We start from the raw sequence: 19,044 nt of genomic DNA, 5'->3' as shown, positions 1-19,044 counted from the left end.
ATAAAGCATTGTCAACTGGCGGGTGACAAACTGTTGTTGCTGGAATGGAAAACAGTGTATGAACAACCAATATAGTGAGAAACACTGAGAACAATATATGCCCAGAACAAAAAAGGTTTAAAAGTTTTTTACAGCCTGTAAAATCAGCTTCTGCCCAAAGAAAATACAGAAGTTGATTCCAGATTAGGACGCCTGGTGTTGCCAGACCTTACCACCTGCTGACAGCAGATATGCCAACTAAGTCTTTCGCAACTTGTAGGAGTCTCCAACAAAAAGAGGCCGTCTCCCGACCTGACACAATTTAACATAATTCCACAGCGATAATAGTCTGGAGGGAATCTTCCTGATGTCCAAGCAAGTCTCGTTCTTTCTTGGGATAAGTTAAGAGTTACACAATTAAACACTTAGATGTGCAAGAAAATTTTCTTGGTGATTTTACCAAACAAAATGGTTTGGGTGACTGCTACTTTAACCTCTGAAAGGGCAAGGAGGACATCCGACGCGGTCAGAAGGCACAGAATACAGAAATTGCAAGGGGCACGTCTCACTGCTTGTGCCAATGTGCGTTTCTGTCCAGTGGTATTGCGCACATCTGTCCATCCAGGAAAATATGCTCCTTTCCATTTGGAAGATAGCATAGCCCTGTTTTTGTTCACACCATTGATCCAAGTGAGTTAGCCAGGAGTAAAACTAAGGCCTGGTTTTTCCGCTGCAAGTTTAGCTAATCGACTAAAATGTGTATGGGGGTTCTAATGACTTGAGCTGAGCACCTTAGTGCTGAACAAAATAAAAAGCAACAAATACAGTTTTAGCGGTGATTCTGTTAGGTGTCGGTTGGCAGGGGTCTTTGTTGTCACTATGAGAGAAATAAACAACCTCCAGCAATATCAGTTCTTGACATTGACATCACTGTGTTTCTGCAAAACATTGTTGGAAAAGTAAGGATCATCATTGACGGACGCAGATGTAGTATGTAGATGGTTTGTGCTGTATTATGCAGGGGTGGGAGGGACTGATACCTTGTACCCATTTGAACATAACAGTGTCAACCTTAAATGTCATTTTAGCTGGTAGTGGGCACCGGTGGAGGCGGCATAAGATTTGCGTAGCATGAGTCCTGCAAAGTGCATTGGTAACACTCTTAGCAATTTTGTTCTGAAGCACCTGGAGTGGAGCCCCTGGATTAGATTTTTCAGGGCACCCTTACAGATGCAGTACAAGTACAACCACAATATTGAACATGTGGGAGGTTGCAAAATGCAAATGTTACCACTTATTCTAGGTCATCTTGCATCAGGCTTGTGGTTGACTGATATAGGCCATCTCCCCACCCTTGTTCCCTGGTAGAACTAAGTCACACTGCGCATCCTCTAGCTCAACTAAGCATGAAACCATGCATTTAGGAGGTGGATATTGTATCTGCACTCATTGGTGCCCTTTAGCGTCAACAGGATAGTCAATGAAGTAGCACTGCGGCAGCGGCGCACGCCATGCAAGACTATACATGTGGCTCACAATAGCAGTCCTCTGTTCCCTCAGGAGGTTATGCAGAATGTCCTCTTGGTCTATTGTGTGTCAGGGATAGTTGGGCTACGTGCCTGCCTACCTAACCTTTACAACCCTAAACAGTGAATGCATTGTACTATCACTCACTTCACACACAGTGAAGTCACTCAGTTTGACTCACCTTGCCACAAACGCATGCTAGCCTTTCACGGCTCACACATGCTCACCACCACCTCACCTGCTCTCTCTGACTGTGCCGTCCTCACAAGTTAACTTCTTGGGGGTCAGCAAACCAGCCAGTCCCGGCACCACGGCACACTACACGCACACAATACGGGCAGGGGGCAGCAGGCAGACCGGACTATAGACTTTAGGAGTCAGACTGTCACTCAAGTCCTCAGCAACGGAAGAACTGGAATACTGGTGGTCCCTCCCAGGCAGGTTGCATTTGTATCGTTTGTGCTGGAGGTCGGGCTGCACAGCTAAATTGCTACATTATAGCAAAAGTGCCATGCGCCTGCCTGCCCGAGTACGCCTGTGTCGGCTAAGGCTCCAGAAAGTCTGGGCTCTGGTGGGCTCTGCCCCCCTGGAAATAAATCAAATCTACAGGCTGGCGGCACGGCACCCGACCTAACACTGCCATTATGCCATACCTCAGTTTTCCAAAGGGAGCATCAGCAGCAAGGGGGTGGATAAATGGCCAATGTGCCTGAGGGCTAAGCTCAGTCAGCTTTAAAAAAATTAGAAAAAAACTTTTTTTCGGCCAGGGCTAGCAAGGAAGACAGCAGGGGTCACAACGGTGAACCCTAGAGACTCCCAAATGACACCCCTGATAAATGGTGGTCGCCTCTCTTCAGCGTACTCTTTTTTTCTTTTTGAATAATCCCCTCCGTCTCTAGGTGTCTGTACTGTTTAGGTGTCTGTACTAGAGATCCTCATACCTCACGACCACCGTCCCCCTTCTTTAGCTTTCAATGCAACTGTTCTATAGCTCTTGGGAAATTTACAATGGTGATGCCCCGTAAAGACAGCATGGATATCTGACATTACAAAATATATGTACCTGCTCCTGCTTTTGATGCAAAGCACCCCCCCCCACCACGCCCCCCAACCTCGCAAAACAAAGTTCTTAAACAAGGGCAATTTAGTTGCAAACAGATTGAAAAGAAAGTGAAAGTGCAGTGATTATTCTGAAGCAAGTAGGGTGAAGTCCTTCTTACATTGTATGATGAGCCATTTTATTTCCTTAAGAGCAAAATCCTGTGCCTTATGTGTCACAAATGAAAGATTAGTGTAAGGCACATGAAGATGCATTGTTACAGGTATGTCACCGTACACCTACAGCCGTGTGAGTGCATTGTTTTGTTACTATATACCATGTTCTAATATATGGGTTGTTGTGACTGTTCTTCAGTGCACTGAGTTAAATTGCATTTTCTTTCATTGCTAGGGCACTACGAGGAAGCATATACCAATCAGCATGCTCTGGCTAAGTACTTCCAGAAGTCTGGCGATGACTGGCTATCAAATCACTTTTTTGAATGTTGTTTCACCACATCTCAGTTCATTAAAGTGGACGGTGGACGGAAAGAAGCAGAGGCAAATGAAAATCTTGGTAAAGTCTGTGAAGAGAACAGTAAGTGGCATCTTGTACAATTTATTTCAATTGAACGTTTCCTTTAGAATGGATGCTCACTATGAATCCTAATCTTTTTTCCTGCCTATTCTTATGGATTTCAAGTAGCCTAGTATGTATCCCTATTCTCATTCGCTCACACTACCTCATTATGCACTAGAAGCCATAATAGTTGACGTTTTTCTTGATGAGAGACCCAGGCGGTTTTGAGGCAGTTCAGGACATTGTTGGAGGCAAAGGAAACATTCAAAAAGTCAGCTATGGTGGGTGCTAGGGTAGCAGTGTAGAGTTCGACTATGTGGGCTAGATAATCATCACCTCTGCAGTTAGATGGTTTGAGATGTTGGGTGGTTGTGGCATTATCTTCTGTGGTAATGGGAGAAGTGGAACTGGGGGGAATTGCGTGTAGGAGGGGTGAGGTGCCATTGGGGTTTAGCTAGGAGCTGTTGTTTCTTTGTAGCGATTTCGTCTTTTAGTTTGTAGATTTTGTTCGAGAGTGCTGCCTGGATTGTTGAGCACCAAGCTTTGTCGATATGGACCAGAAAGTAGGTGGGAGAGGGTTTTTCTAATTCTTTAAGGATGGCAAAGAGTTCTTTAGAGCTCGAGCTGGGTTCAGTGATCCTTGTGCTGAATGAGTGAGTGAGAATGGGATTGCAATTGTTTAAGCATTGTTCAGTGCATAGTGGGCCCTGTAAATGTTATGCCAGCTTTGAGACACTCTTTGCTCAATAGTCTGCTTACACTGAAATTGACTTACCTGCTTTGTTTTGCAGAGTGTGCATTTGTGTGGGTGTTTATCTGGTGCTCTTGTCTATGCATAATGGTGGTCTGTAACAGATTCTCAGACACGGCACACTCCAACCAGAGAATTCTACCACTGACACTGAAGGTGGCGCATAATAAACATGCCCTTTTATTTTTATTTAAACCTGGGATCCGTTTTTGAGAAGGCACCCAACCCACCTCACACTCACCTTGACAAATACCCTGTGTCGCAATGAACCATGAACCAGGCCGGTGTGTAACAAAGAAATATTTATTTATTTTAAATTCAAATTCAAAATCAGAGCAAAAATAGTTTTATGGGCAGCATTCACCAGTGTGGTGATAATATACAGTAAAATGTTGTAATACAATTAATTTTAACTTTCTGACATCAGATACATAAACTTGAAATATGAATAGAAGCAAGATCACTTTTTGTCACACTCATAGTTGGCATTTATGTTAGGCGCTCCCGTGCAACACTTCCCCAATACCTGCTAACTAAAGTCTGTGTGGATAGAAAGCAGTGGCAAGGAGTCAGCAAGAAGAGGGAAAAGTATTTTTAAATTTGACCCACCACTCCAGAATGGGAGGTCAAAGAAGAAAATGAAAACCTTATAATTGAGCAAAATAGCATACGCGGATTGCACTTGTTACTCTGAGGTCAGTCTACTTTTGCGGTCAGATAGATCAGATGAAAATTTGTGTACTGTACTAAAGAAGCAAGGAAGCTTACAAGTTACTGGGCAGGGAACTAAAGCAACATGAACACAGGTGAGAAAATCGCTTTTGGAAGGAAAACAATGCAACAAAAATCACACGCGGCAGAATTGTAATTTCTTTTCACTCGAGCTTTAAACAACCAAACAGCTAAGGAAATGGGCTTAGCAATCAAAATCGGAAATCGGTTTTGTTATGGAGAACAAAGGTACAGAACAGATAGGATAATAAAGTGAAAGGATGACTATGATGTACCAGTATGGCTTTCTCCATATAAAAAGGAACATCGGATTTCTTAAGGAAAGCAATCACACGGGCAAAAATCAGTCTTGATTGTACAATGACAGGTTCTACTGAGAGTATATTTGAATGGCTAGCTTATTTAAGAAAGACACTGCTCGCAAGGGGGTTCATTTGCAATTTTAACCAGCTCACGCCGCGTACCTCTGTATAGGGGAATTAATTAATCTCAAATATGGTACTAAGGACTTACACAGATAACTGAAATGATTAGAAAATAATTATGCTAACAGATATTGACTAAACAGATTCTCATATGTAAGATATGCAGTATTTGGGTACTGGGTGATGTGATACTTACAAAGTACACTTGAGTTGGGCAATTTGGACAGCCAGCAAGGCCTCTGGACAGCAGGGCCTAGGATCTGGTCACGGGCAGCGGAGTCAATAGATCGGGGTACTGGGTCCGCTGGGCTCTCCTTGTTGGGAACAGCTGGGCAAAGTCTGGTCACTGTGGACAGCGGGAGGGTTAGCTGGGCAAAAGGTCTTGTCACTGGATTCTCCTAAACGGCTCAGCGGCCTTCCCTCCTTTCTCCCTGAATTATTGGGATGAAATTGGTTCTGGACAGGTGGTTCTGGATAGGTGGTTCTGCTCAGATTTGGGTCAGCTACCTCTGGGCCTGGTTCTGTGGTCTTGGAATCTTGCAGGGTGCATTTTGAATGTTCAATCTCCTGTGCCTCCCCGTCTACCCCTTAAGTAGGCAGCGTGACATCATAGGATTTTTACAATATGGGCGGAAGTAATCTGTACATACCCCTAGACTAGGATATGCCAGGCTAATAGTGTCGCCTCCTCCCTCTGAGCTGATTGGTTTGAAGGAAGTGATCTCCCCTAAGGGGTATGCCTTTTATGACTCCTTTTGTCCCACAAGCCTAATTTTTCACAAAAAGAGTTATGGAATACAACTTTATATTTACAATAGTTGCCATCATAAAAATCAGATAGGCAGATCACATATTTCAAAAGGAATAAGCTGGTTCAAATGCCACCTCTGTGCGATGCTGCTTTGCCCTTGTGCACAATTTCACTATTTTCTTAGGAGAAACAAAACACCTACAGTTCTACAAATGGCTACATGTATGCATCCTAATATTTGGCATCTTTTCCTCAAGTTTCATTTCTGCGCCATTTATAATTCACACCTAAATGCCTTTTAACTGCCTTTCCAGTCCACCACATGCCACAAAGATACACATAGTCTTATTTTGCTTGTCCAAAAATCACAGAAAATACTGGCATAATATCGAATTGTTGCTTCTTTAGGTTTCTGAAACAAATGTCATAATGTTCAGTAGCTCTTTCAAATTAACAGGAGGATTTTGTTTCTCCAGATGTGGGCGGTCCTCAACCTCCCACAGCCAAATGTCCCTGCCAGGCTTGGCTTGCTCACTTAAGGGTTTCTATGACTACCCATTGAAGTCCTGCTGTGGATCCTGGGCATGAATGGAGAGAAAATCACACGTATGAGGCAAAACCCAGGGCTTCACTCCCATTCTTTGTCCTTGGGGCAGTTCTGCCAGGCAGTCTGGGGAACCTGTAATTATCACACTATTAGGTCCCAGAGAACAGAGCACATGTCCATTGCAGTATCTGTTCATGGGTAGGTGTGACATTGGACCCTCTGCCAAACTGCTTTCACCGAAAATGGGATGACTTGTATTTTGGGGAAAAGCAGCACAATATACATATTTCCTTAGACCCTCTCCCCATATGTAAAATTGTGTTTCTGTGTGAACCACTGTATTCTTTCACCTTCAATTTTACAAATGTAATTCTTTTGCTTTGCAAAAGCAGGCTTACACGTGTTTTTTTCTCTCCTGTTACTGTCACAAAATGCCGTTTCTTTTACATTAATTTTCTGAAAGGCTTTGAAAGATCAGGTCAGTTTCTGGGCACAGAAAGATGCTGGAAATGGTTTCTTTGCAAGTGACACGATGTAAGAGAGAATCTTTCCTTTGAAGCACTTTGCATGTGTTGATTTATTTCCAAAAAGTCAATCCAAGCTGTGCAGACTTAAAGCAGATTCCTTTGCTTTTCATGGACTTTACTTGATGAAAACAATGACGTTCAGTGCAGGATGGCCTTATTTGATAATATTCACATGCAATACAAGGCAGGGCTGTGTTTAAAATGAAAGAAGGCACCAGTGCGATGCAGTCTGGAATGCAAGACATTTTCTTGTGCAGCTTTGAGTTTTTGAATTGACAGAATAGCAGTGCAGAGCCATTCTTCCTTGATGTTATTCTCTCACGATTCACATGTAGGAAACAAAATGCAGCCATTCTTGAGGTGGCTGTGCTCAAATCTCTCCTCCCATGTACGTAGCTGACAAAAGCACAGCCGTTTTTGGGTAACTGCTGATGCTGGTAAATGTACCCCACAGATTTAGTTGAGTTGGTACTGTTGGTAGGGCCGTTTCAACCTTATCACAGTGACATTGTAGCAGGATGTAGTGGCGAGCATACTATTATCCCTATTGTATTGATATGGAGGCAGATGCATTGTATTAGGATAAGGATACCACCAGATTTCTTTTATCCTTCACTTGAGAGTATCATTTCCGCTCTGTTTAGCGGACCACATGAATGGGTATGCCATGTCTCAATTTAACTAGTGCCCACTTGATGCACATCACATTTTGTATATGAGAATTGTTTAAAAGTTCTAATTTATATGTCTAAAGAAGATTTGCATTTTGTCCTTTTAAATTTAAAGCCATAGGAAAATACATTTACAGAGAGGAATACAAAAATTTGGGGGGGAAGCACCACTGATTCATCACACATCTCGGTGGACCAGTAATTAATAGCCTTATTATTATGCTTGCTGAGGGCAGACAAGGGTGGGATATGCTGAGTCTTACCACCCAGTTGGTTGCCACTGACCAAAAGGGCATATACCCTAATTTTACTTGTCACAATAAGGGTGGGCGGTCCTTCCCTCCCCCGGAGTCTGGTTCCCTGTTTTGATTGAGGCCAGTCGGAGCTGTCTTAAATCCGAAGCATCAGAAGCAGCAGGGGCAGGGGGTGAGACAGCAAGAGAGGTGGTAAAGCAGCAGGAACGAGGGTTGCTCAGGTTATAGGAGGTGATTAAGTAGAAGGGAGAGAAGGTGAACCATCAGTATGGAGAGGAGACGACTACAGAGAAGGGAGAAGTGCAGAGCTATCAGGAGGAGGAAGGGAAGGGGAAGATGTGGGGAAAAGGTGGTGTGGTGTGATATATCAGGAAGAGAGGAAGATAGGAGGAAGAATGGGTGGGGCATCTTTAGTAGTGGAAAATACCGGAAGAAGTGGTGGCATTACTTAAAAGAAGGAATGCACTGGAAAGGATTAATACCAGGTATGCAAATGCCCCATGCATCAGAGTGCAGGAGGTGAGGAGGAATGAGCATGTGGTGAAGCATTGAGGTGGTGTCAGGCCACGCAAGAAGAGCAGTGAATGTACAGTCAGAAGCCATCATGATACATCAAGGAGATAGGGAGACCAAGATAATTTGGGTGTTGGAGATAGAGGCAGGTCCCTTGGACAGAGAGAACAAGGACAGTACTGCACCCATCCTGTTGGCCAGGTCTTGGTGTACTCTCTTGTCCATCAGTAAACATCCAATTTTGACTTGATCTAAAACCTTCCATGTACCCAACTAGCATATATTGTGCTTCTCGCATCCTATTGTTTTGTATTTGTATTTTCTTTAGCTGTTCAATAAGAAATTAGATCTTAGATTGCAATGAGAATCGAGATTCTGAAAGAAAATAGTGTGTACTGTTCTCCCTCATCACTGTATCAATTTCTAGTCACTCAACCCCTACCACACGTTAATGCAACATACATGTTCTTTTGATCGATTAAATCACAAACTACCGTTCTATATATGCTTTTAAACACATGCGTATATATAAAGATTGAGATCTTCACAGCTGACCTGCCCCTCATATATGTATTGAGATCTTAGATCACAATGAGAATCGTGATCTTTGAAAAAAGAATTCAGATCTTCATTGTTAAATCATGTGAAAGGCTTGTCTAATAAAAACAATGGATAAAGAAAACATGCATAGGCACCACACATGCTTCTTTTGCACAGTATTTTTTCCCATGTTGATGCACAGGTTAATGCTTTGTAAACTAATACCACATCCCCAAATCAAATGCCCCTAATATCTCCCTTCCACGCATTTTTGAAAATCAAAAAGCAAAGATTGCTTCTGTTTCATTTTAGCTTTATTTTCACCAACGTAATAAAAGCATACAAAATGCAGTTTTATCATTATAAAAGGATATAAAATCATTGCAGTAATATAGTTCTTATTGTAATAAATCTATCAAAATGAACAAAATACATTAATTATCAAATATAGTTTTAAGCCATTTTGTTCTCTTACACTAAGTGAGCAAGAGGTACATCACTATGATAAATATGCAGCCTACTGAATTCAGCAACCTGTATTGGAATAGTCCAAATGGTAAGTTCATAATTCCATTGTTTCTCAGTCATGGTTTTATGAGTTTTTTGTGCATCTAATTTAAGGCTAGACATAAATACAAAAACTGTTGAAACGTCTCTGGACTTATTGTACACATAAGGCAAAGAACTGAGCACACCAGATGTCATTTCTTTATAAGGCTTACAACAGGTAATCTACCTAACTGCACCTTGAATAAGAGAAGTCTGCTATTCAAGTCATGTACAAGGTTTGTATGCTGCTACAAATTGAGAGTTCTTAATAGATGAATAACTAAGAAAAAGGTAACTATTTCTGCAGTTGTAAAAAGATGTATCCTGGTACTAGGATACACTTTTTTTCTAATGACGTGGCTCTCTTATTTATAGTATTCAGGGTTTCTCATAATACAGACTCGCCAATTTCTTGCAGAATATGATTTACTTTCTTGAGTCATGTTACTTTTTTATAAAGGAGCTATGACTGATGTTCTCAATCAGACCATTCTGATGAAGAATACAATGTAATCCAATATAATAAAACCGGTATCAATAAAATGTACGATTTTATGGGGAGCCGCCCTAATTCGTAATGTACTGCCCTATCTGAGGCAGACCAGGAAAGTCATAACCGTTGTTTTTAAAATGTATTTTCACTATGTATCATTAAGTTGCAGCCTGAATAACACCTAATTTCTGTACCAAAAAGGCATGCTTGCCTAGCATTAAAAAAATATAGTGCTCGTTTGATCAACCTCTTCCCTTTTCTCGCAATGGGGTATATAACCAATATCTCCAAAGTCACCTAAACCCCTGGAAGTGGGTCTAGTAGGGATGTGTTCCTTAGAATTACCATTAAGTGCTTTTAAGCCTACCCTTAAGCGGGGGTTGTGGAGGCTGTATGTCAAAAGTCCCCCTTTATGCTGATGACCTATTAGTCTTGATATCTGATACTGAGAGCTTTTTTCAGAAACTGATTGAAGTTTTAGGCAGATTTGGGAGTGTGTCTTAAGTTGAATACTTTAATAACACCTTTAAAAAAAAAGTTTGCCAGTCCGGGAAAGGTGGTGGTAATGTGTGACCAGCACTTTTTCCAGACTGGCAAACTACAAGTTTGCCAGCCGAGGTTACTGATTTACCTCCATCAATGACCTGGAGGGAATCCAGGTCCCCACTGGCAATAAAACAGCAGTTTTGTCCAGCAGTCCCCTCCATGGAGTCATATGGGACACCATGGGACACCATGGAATGCGGATTTACCGCTGTTTCTGGCACCTTGTGTATCCCGGTACCGGGAAACTCTTAATGACTCCCATAGAGTATTTTTTGGAAACACTAGAATACATTGAACTTAGAGGGAGCTTAAATACTTGGGAATACAAGTAGTTAGAGACATCAATCAGATTTTATCCTACAATATTAAGCTATAACAAACTGAAATCCGGGGTCTGTATAAGAAGAGGAAGAGCCTTAATTTGACTCTTTGGAGGAAAATAGGCAGGATTAAAATGTCTCTATTGTTGAAATTGTTACATCTTTTTAGCACACTGCTGCTTCTACCTAATCATTTACTATGTAGCATATGTAAAGTTTTTAATACCCTTTTGGGGGAATAAGGGAATAAAGCAAGGGTACCTTTAGCAGTATTGTAAGACCCTTTTGAATCGAATCTAAAATAAGAGAATATTATAAGGCATACTCACTGCATATTTGTCATTATTGGTTAGCTGCTGATTCAGAGATGTGCCCTAATTGGGTGAGAATAGCAAAGGCATGTATTTATTTGATCCGTTTAAACTGTTCTTTATATATGGATAATAAGTTATGATTTGCTACCACACCTCCGTCAATTAGGCTTGTTAAGTTATGTAATATGGCATTTGAATAGCACCTAGTGCCATTGGTATGGCCTCAATGTGCTGTGGGTGAACGCCTTTGGAGGACCAGAGTCTGATGTATGAGAATTGATAGGAGGATTTGAAATGTGTGTGTGCATTTTAGCCAGTGCAAAGATAGCTAGGGACAGCTAAGTCCCTGCTAGTGACCCATGCTGGCTTTTGGATGGGTACTGTGATGAGCTGTCTGGAGAGTATGCGAATCGGGGACAGCTAAGTCCCTGCTAGTGACCCATGCTGGCTCTTGGATGGGTACTGTGATGAGCTGTCTGGAGAGTATGCAAATCAAGGAGGCAGACTATGGGCCCAGCTAGACCGAATTTCTTTGTGGGACCTAGCTGAATTCTAGTGGCAGAGGTCATGTGCAATGTGCGTTGGAGTAGTGGATTACCGCAGATGTGTGCTGGTGTGTGGCTGTTCCCCGGGAGGGACAAAGCTATCTTCCATTGAGCTGGAGTGCGATACGTACCAGATAGTCATGGCTGGTATGTAGTTGCATTGAGTGAAAGCAGGCCATATCATGCAAATCGACTGGAGTCCTTTTTGTGCATGCTCAGTGTTTTGCTGTGACCAGTGACTCATCGAAACCTCCACTTGCGTGTTTGGGGGTGATATTTAACCCCTGAAAGTGGACTAGATCAGCCAGGGTGCCAAAGGGAAAAGCCAGGACTTGAGTGTTTTCCGGGAAGGTGAGGTAATCCTCAATGAGGCGAATGCTGCGAGGGATAGAGTTCCAAATGGTGCGTGTTTGGACAGAGAAGGAGGACCCCCCCTATTCTGGTTGATTTGTCAAAAGTAATGACTAGGAGCAGAGCTGGGCCTGATCTCAGGTTTCTGTTGGGCCTGTTGGGGATGAGCTTGTGTTGTAGATATTCTGGGCCAGTGCTGTGCAGTGCTTGTGGGTTATGCACATGGCCTTCAAGGTGGACCGGTGCCCAATCGATAGCCAGTTGAGGACATGTAGGGTGGGGGGTGATGTGTCCTCTGGGATTTGGGCAAGAAGGAGCCTTGCAAGAATGAGCCTTGCAGCAGTGTTTTGGACCCATTGGAGGTTTCCGAGTTGTGAAACAGGTGTGCCTGCATGTTCGCATTGACTAGGAGAGAGAGGACGATGGGCGAGATTGCAGTATCTTTGTGTGGAAAGGTTAGATAGGGGAAGATGTGCTGGAAGGTGCAAAGGTGTAGATAACAAGATTTTGACACTGAGTTGATGTGGTGTGATAGTGCCAGATCTGTGTCCATGATGCATCCAAGGTTCTTTCCTGTGGTGGAGGTAGCAGGGGGAAGGGCAAAGGGCCTAGAGAGGGCAGCCAAGGTGTGGGTTGGGGGGAGAGAGCAACCTTCCTGCAGATAATGATTTAAGATTTCCAAGGGTTGAGAAGGAGGTGGTTTGTCGTCATCCAGTGGTAAATTTCTAAGAGGCAAGAAGCAATACTAGTTGTGTCAGATGAAGGGATTCCTGGTTTCCAGGAAGGGTCGTGTCATAGGATTATGAGGGATATTGAACCATAAATTGAAGTGCCCTAGCATGTCGAGGGAGGGTGAGTAACCAGGATAGCAACACATTTCTGTTGTAGTCTGGACGGTCTGTGTATGAGTACGAAGCTGTGAATATATGCAAGTATGTGTAGGGGTGATGAGAAATTTCATTAGGAGGAGTTCGCAATCTGCAGGCTTGTTCCTCGGAGTGTGAAATGGAAAGACAGGATTTGTAAAAGATAGCAATTCTGCCCACCCTGATGGTCCTGTTATGCACAATAAGTGTGTCCCTTTTTGTTTGTTGATGTAAAACATGGCAGTTGTGCTGTCCGTGATAACAAGTACATTCTTCACTGGTAGATGATGGTTGAAAGCTTTTAGTGCCTTGTACATTGCTAGCAACTCCAGAACATTGATGTGCCGTTCTGCTAAGTGTTTTGTAAAGGTGCGGCAGGGGCTCTATAGCAGTCACCCCATTTACCAACAGAGAGACACTCTGGCCCATCAAATACTCTGCGCCGCAAGCATGTAAGACTCAGCCAAAAGGCAAAGTTTACTGTCTTTATTATCTAGCAGTGACAGGGATCACAGTAGAAAAACATACATTCTGCAGAGCTCTTGTTTTATGGGCATGTGTCACCTGATTTTATCCAGATGTGACATCACAAAACCAAGTTCCCTCCCTGAAACCTACCGGGTGTTCAGATTAGTCAGTTTAGGCAAACCATATACACATCCTATTAGGGAAGCCATATCTGGTCGCTCCTCCTGGGACCACCGCTACATTCAAAAACATACTAAGTTGCAGGACCGTAGGGAGACTATTGGCTCCTGCAAAGTAAGATGTCTCCAGAGGAACGGTGACTCTGGATTGGGCAGTATGTGTCCTCCAGCAGTGGGACCCTGAACAGTTATCAGACTGGGTCATGAGGATGAAGTTTACCCCTGCATAGTGCACAGGGAGTCTTGATTCTATTAAAGATATGGAGGCAAGCATTATGCCTCAACTTCTTTAATTCTACTCTTCAGCAATTTCAACAAAATAACTGAAAATGATTTCAAACACTCCTTTTTTTATTTTATTTTTCAAAACTACATTCCCCTCTGAAAAGTCTCTCTGTAGTCCAAGACACTTCCTCTGCCTGTCCGTCAGTCACTTCCTGCCCTTGGCTGCGCCTCTCCTTCAGATGCCCTGAACTGCACCTACACTCGTAACTGGAACACAACCGCCCATGAAATCATATCCTCCTTGGAAATTCCCTATACTTCCAACTTGCTCCTGTGCATGGATCCGACTCCTTCCCTGGCCATTCCATGGCATCATCACAGCACCCTGTGGTCAGCCATTCTTCTGGTCGTCTCCTATCAAACAGAAACAATGTCATTATGGTGGAGAATGCATTGCCCTACACTTTCCAAAGGGCAAAAAGCTATATACATGCTTGCCTCTGTGTCTTTAAAAGAATCAAGACTACCTGCGCATTATGCAGAGGTAATCTTCATTCTATGTCAGGAACTGGAGGCGAGCATTCTGCTTGTTCAAAGCTTTGTATTATCACCGCCACTAGCAAGGGTACTGGCTTAAAGTAGAAAGTCTTAAAGGCACTGCTGTTGGCCCAATCCGCTGCTTGCAAGATGTCTCCAAGGGCCACCCCATTCACGAATGCATTAGACGCCATAGCCCCTCTCATCAACTGTGCCCCAAAATGCGCCAGGTTAATCCCTGGTTACCACATGACCTCGTGGACCCATCTCACGATGGTGGCTGTAGCTACTCCTTTGAAAGGCTTCCTGTACGCTATAAGCAGTTGCGACACGCCTGCCGGCCGCAGTTCTGCGGTCCTACACGCATATTCACTAATACATTCTGCCATGCGGAGCTGCAGTTTGTCTGCCAGATATGGGTAAGAGATCGAACAGAAGTTAGTCTTCGTCCTCCTAATGAGAGAGAAGGTAATCCCATCTGGTCCATACGCCTTCCTATCTGTCTAACGCCGTGACATCCAATACTCTCCTGCACAATACCAAACACAGCAGCATGGCCAGGTTCCCGGAGAAGTTAGGTCAAGGATAGATACTTGTTGGGGGGCCAGTCCGTTAGGAATCGCAGCACTATGCTCATGTCCCACGTCTCATTGTATTACAGGCTTGGAGGAAGTCTAAACCAAGCTCCTCTCATGAGCCTTACTATTGATGGGTGATCCCCTTACCGGTGCACCATCCGCTTGCTTGTGTCCTGCAGATATTGCTGACCGATATAACCCACGATCCTGAAAGCTTTCCCTTCTTCCAAGAGGGTAGGTAGGAAGTTAAGGATTGCTATTACAGTGGCTGAAACAGGAGGAAAACCTCTCCTCTCGCACCATGCTGACCAAGTCACGCGTCGCTCCTGCGAGTGGAGGGTGCCCACAAGCCTGCGATAAGCCCTGTTGCTTGTTTGAAATTCTCAGCGTAGACCATCTTTGCCCGATACCTTGCTTGTCACCAGGGGGGAGTGTTCCCTTCACCCTCAGAGGATGAAATGACCCAGTTAGATCCGTGAGCGAAGGTGTTGGTCGGAGGGGAGAATCTGCAGGAAATCTGAGGAATGTTCCATCAGAGCTGGAAACCACATTTGCGACTTCCACATGGGCGCCATTACAGTCACTAGGCCTCATTATAACGTTGCCGGTCCGGAAACAATGGTACCGGTAAGCTTGCTGGTACCGTTGTTTCTGGACCGGCAAACTATGAGTTCTGCTAGTGGGTGACTTCTTGCCCGTCAGTTCTGACCTGGCGGGCGGAACAGCACCCACTTGCAGACCTTGACGGATGCACCGGCACCATTCATGAATGTTGCCGATGCATCCGTCCTCCCCATTCCCATTGAGTCCAATCGGACTCAAATGGGAATGGGGAGTAATATTTTCCGGTGCCCGGCAATGGGCAATTACTGGGTCCCCCTGGGCTCTAATGCCCCGGTAATTTCCCAATGCCGGGTGCAGGAAAAAAAATTACTTCCCTTTTATTACTCACCTTTTTACCAGCACGGCTACTGCTGGACTCATCATAATGAGGCCCCTTGTCTCTTTTTCCCTGTGCACTTTCGCTAGCGCACTGCTCATCATGAAGGGGGGGGGAATGCGTAGTGCGTATCCCTGCTCCAATCTTGTAGAAATAAGTCTGTCCTTCACGCTGATGGAACCTGCCTCCAGTTGAAGTACCAGCACTTCTGAGCATTCAGTCTGGAGGCAAAAAGGTCTGTGTGAAAAGGACCCCATATCCATCCAATCGACTGACCACTTCTTTCTCGAGCTTCCAGTCGCTGTAGTCTGTCAGATGACGAGAGTTCCAGTCTGCAACTCCATGGAGCCCTCCTGGAAGGTTCTCGGCTGTCACAGAGAGTCCCTCCCATAGGCAATAATGGCAAAAGTCTTTAGCTAATTCTGCCAGGAGTCTGGACCTTGTCCCTCCCAGATAATTTATATATCTGACCGCTGAGATGTTGTCCATCTTCAGCAGAATACAGACTGATTGCCGGTCCCCACAAGAGCCACATCTACAAAGGCTTGTCTCCACTTGAGAGCCTTTCTTTTACTTTTCATTTGCTGGTGCCTTTCCATATGCAAGCCATTCCTAACGCGGTGCAGGCACATTTCAGAACCGGCAAGGGACATTTAGTCACGGCTGACCTGCGTGGCAGAGAAAGAGGCTGACTCGAGTCCTTGACGAGGCCTGGCCTGATTAGTTGGCCCCTCTACTTCCTCCCATGAAGCGCCGCAGCCGGCAGGCGATCACCGGCCCCCTCAAAGGGACGCCTGAAAGGGTTTTGCCCTCCCCTGTCTGGCCCTGCATGGCACTGTCCGGGCCTGGGCGAGCTGTGTGGGCACCCTCCCATGGAGGATCATTCTCTGTGTCTGTCTTCGCGCACCGGTTAAGCACCAGCTCTCTTTTGTTACTATGTTACAATACTCATGGCCTTCTCTTCACCCATGATCCACAATTTCACTGGATTTGCGCACCCAAAAAACAGAACATCCCACATCCTGCCGTGCCCTGTTCCACACTGTATGTCACCTAGTTACTGCAATCTTTTCGGGCAGACCCTGCCCCATTGTTCTCTTAGTAGCTATCCGACCTCATGTCACACTACATTTAACCTCTCCTCTCCACCTACCTGCCTCTGCAGCTGCCCTACTCTGCAAACTCAGACTGGCAAAAACGGTCCTACTCATCTGCAGCTCGCCCGCCCACTACATCATATTTTGCGAGTACCTGAGTACCCATATCATATATCATATCATATCATACCTTCACCTTAAGAGCTTGTCTTTACTGCTTGGTGCTTTGGTGTCTTGGACCCTGTAAGCCTCCTTCTGTATCTATACATCACGTCAAATTCTTTCTGCTGTTCTTCCATCCATGTACCGATTGTTTTCTGCTGCATTTTAGTGCATAGCCTGATTTTCGAATCTAGGTGTGCTTTTTATCTACGCATCCACCATCTTGTGCCGCATTTGTGCCTTGCCTAATACCATCTTGTGCTGCATTTTAGTGCCTAGCCTGTTTTATCAATCTGCTTGCTCCCCTCCTTTTGTCCAAACCCTAGTGTTTCCTCCCCCCACTCACCACACTACCCTTCCCCCACCCTCTCTCTTGCATCCTCTATGGTGCTTTCTGTCTCACCTATCTTCTCTAACTTCTATTCACTATCCTGTCCTTCTCACTTGGCATGGGAGGAAGAAGTTGATAAGGGATATCCTGGTCTTCAACCCAGGCCCCCCTATTGCTGATACCTACACCAGCGCTTCCTCCAGACAGACACTCGCCGGCATTCTCTTTGTCGTCCCCTCTCCAGGCCTATGGACCCTCCATATGGTCCCTGTGTTTACTCTTCACACATTAATGGTGGCACCCGGTGGGATGCCCTCCTGGGCCCCTACACTCCTCCAAGACCATCGTAAATGTTTATCTAAATGGCACCGTCTTTGTCCAAGGCTCTCAGGCCAACCTCCTCCTTTGTGATAGACTTTTCCAGCGCCTTACCAACTTCCTTTCTTCTCCTGCTTTCCCTTCTTTCAATTCTCTGGCTCCTCTGACTCCTCCATCCTCTACCACCTCTTCGTTACCCTCCATTGCCTCAATGTCCACCCTGTTGCCTCGCTCTTGCGCCACCTCTCTGGCATACACCTTCTCCTTTTTGGCTACCTTGCCCTCTCCTCCTTCCTCCTCCGCCCATACTCGGGCTCTTCCTACACTTCCTCAGGGCATACCCAGACCTGTACCCCACCACGGAAGTCTTTCAAAGATGGCAACCTACTCCACATTGTCACTCGCAACTCTTGCTCATCTGTCAAACACTCCTCTGACATCTGCCATCTCTTTGAAGAACTTGACCTGGATATTTTCGGTCTGACTGAGACGTGCTTCACGGCCAGATCTGTCACAAGTTTTGACACACTCCTCCCTGATGGCTACAAAATGCTCTTTGCGCCCAGACCCAACCATCCCGGTGGGGGTGTAGCCTTGATATTCCTGCAATGGATCCCTGCCTCTGTCATTTCTATGCAGAACTACTACTCCTTTGAATGCCTGGTCTGAAGACTCTTTCCCTCGTGGCCTCTCTCTCACTGTGGTCACTACATACCAGCCACCTAGCCAGGTAACCTCCTTCCTCTCTGAGTGGGCGGACCTCGCCTCCTCCCTCTTTGCCTTTACCTCTCAACTTCTCCTTCTCCTAGACCTCCACATCCTCCTGGATGCTTCCTGTCCTCCTCCTGGACTCTTTTGCAACCTCTGTTACTCTCTCTCTCTCTCTCTCTCTCTCTCTCTTTATTCACCCCTCTGGCCCGACTCACTCTGCAGGGCACATCTTGGATGTTCTGATCTCCTTAGACCTCCTTCCTCGGTCATCCGAGCCATGAAGCATGTGTCAGTTGAGGCTTTCTCTGCCACTTTTTCTCCTCCTTCTGCACCTTTGGCTGACTCACACCCTGACACAGCCCTTTCTAACCTTCACTGCTCTATCTCTAACATTCTTGATGTACTTGCCCCTGTTATTACGAACCACCTGAAGCCCAATCCCAAGTGCAACTATTGGTACGACTCAGACCTCGTCACCCTTAAGCGCAAGTGTAGGGTAGCTGAGAGGATGTGGAGGGCAACAGGTACACCTTCTGACAATCTGGCCTGCCGCCTTCTCCAAAGGCAATACAGACTCTGTGTACTTGCTACGAAGAGAGCGCACATCCAAGCCGGCGTCTCTGAGGCATCTAACAACTCGGCCAAACTCTTTAAAATCTGCAAGGAGCTGACCAATCTT

The 19,044-nt window shown here is 45.0% G+C and overlaps 1 protein-coding gene across 2 annotated transcripts in view; it reads left to right on the top strand.

The window, feature by feature from the left end:
* TTC29 (tetratricopeptide repeat domain 29) overlaps positions 1-19,044 on the top strand; it is a 1,778,411-nt gene that overhangs the window by 482,896 nt on the left and 1,276,471 nt on the right. For both annotated transcript variants that reach the window (XM_069631241.1, XM_069631242.1), the window contains exon 5: positions 2,957-3,142. In XM_069631241.1, coding sequence (XP_069487342.1) covers positions 2,957-3,142 — 186 coding nt within the window. The remainder of the gene's footprint in view (positions 1-2,956; positions 3,143-19,044) is intronic.

The sequence above is a fragment of the Ambystoma mexicanum genome, chromosome 6q (assembly GCF_040938575.1).
Source record: "Ambystoma mexicanum isolate Mex_15411 chromosome 6q, UKY_AmexF1_1, whole genome shotgun sequence".
NCBI lineage: Eukaryota > Metazoa > Chordata > Amphibia > Caudata > Ambystomatidae > Ambystoma > Ambystoma mexicanum.
The sequence above is the reverse complement of the archived record's forward strand: the minus strand, read 5'-3'. Positions and strand labels throughout refer to the sequence as shown.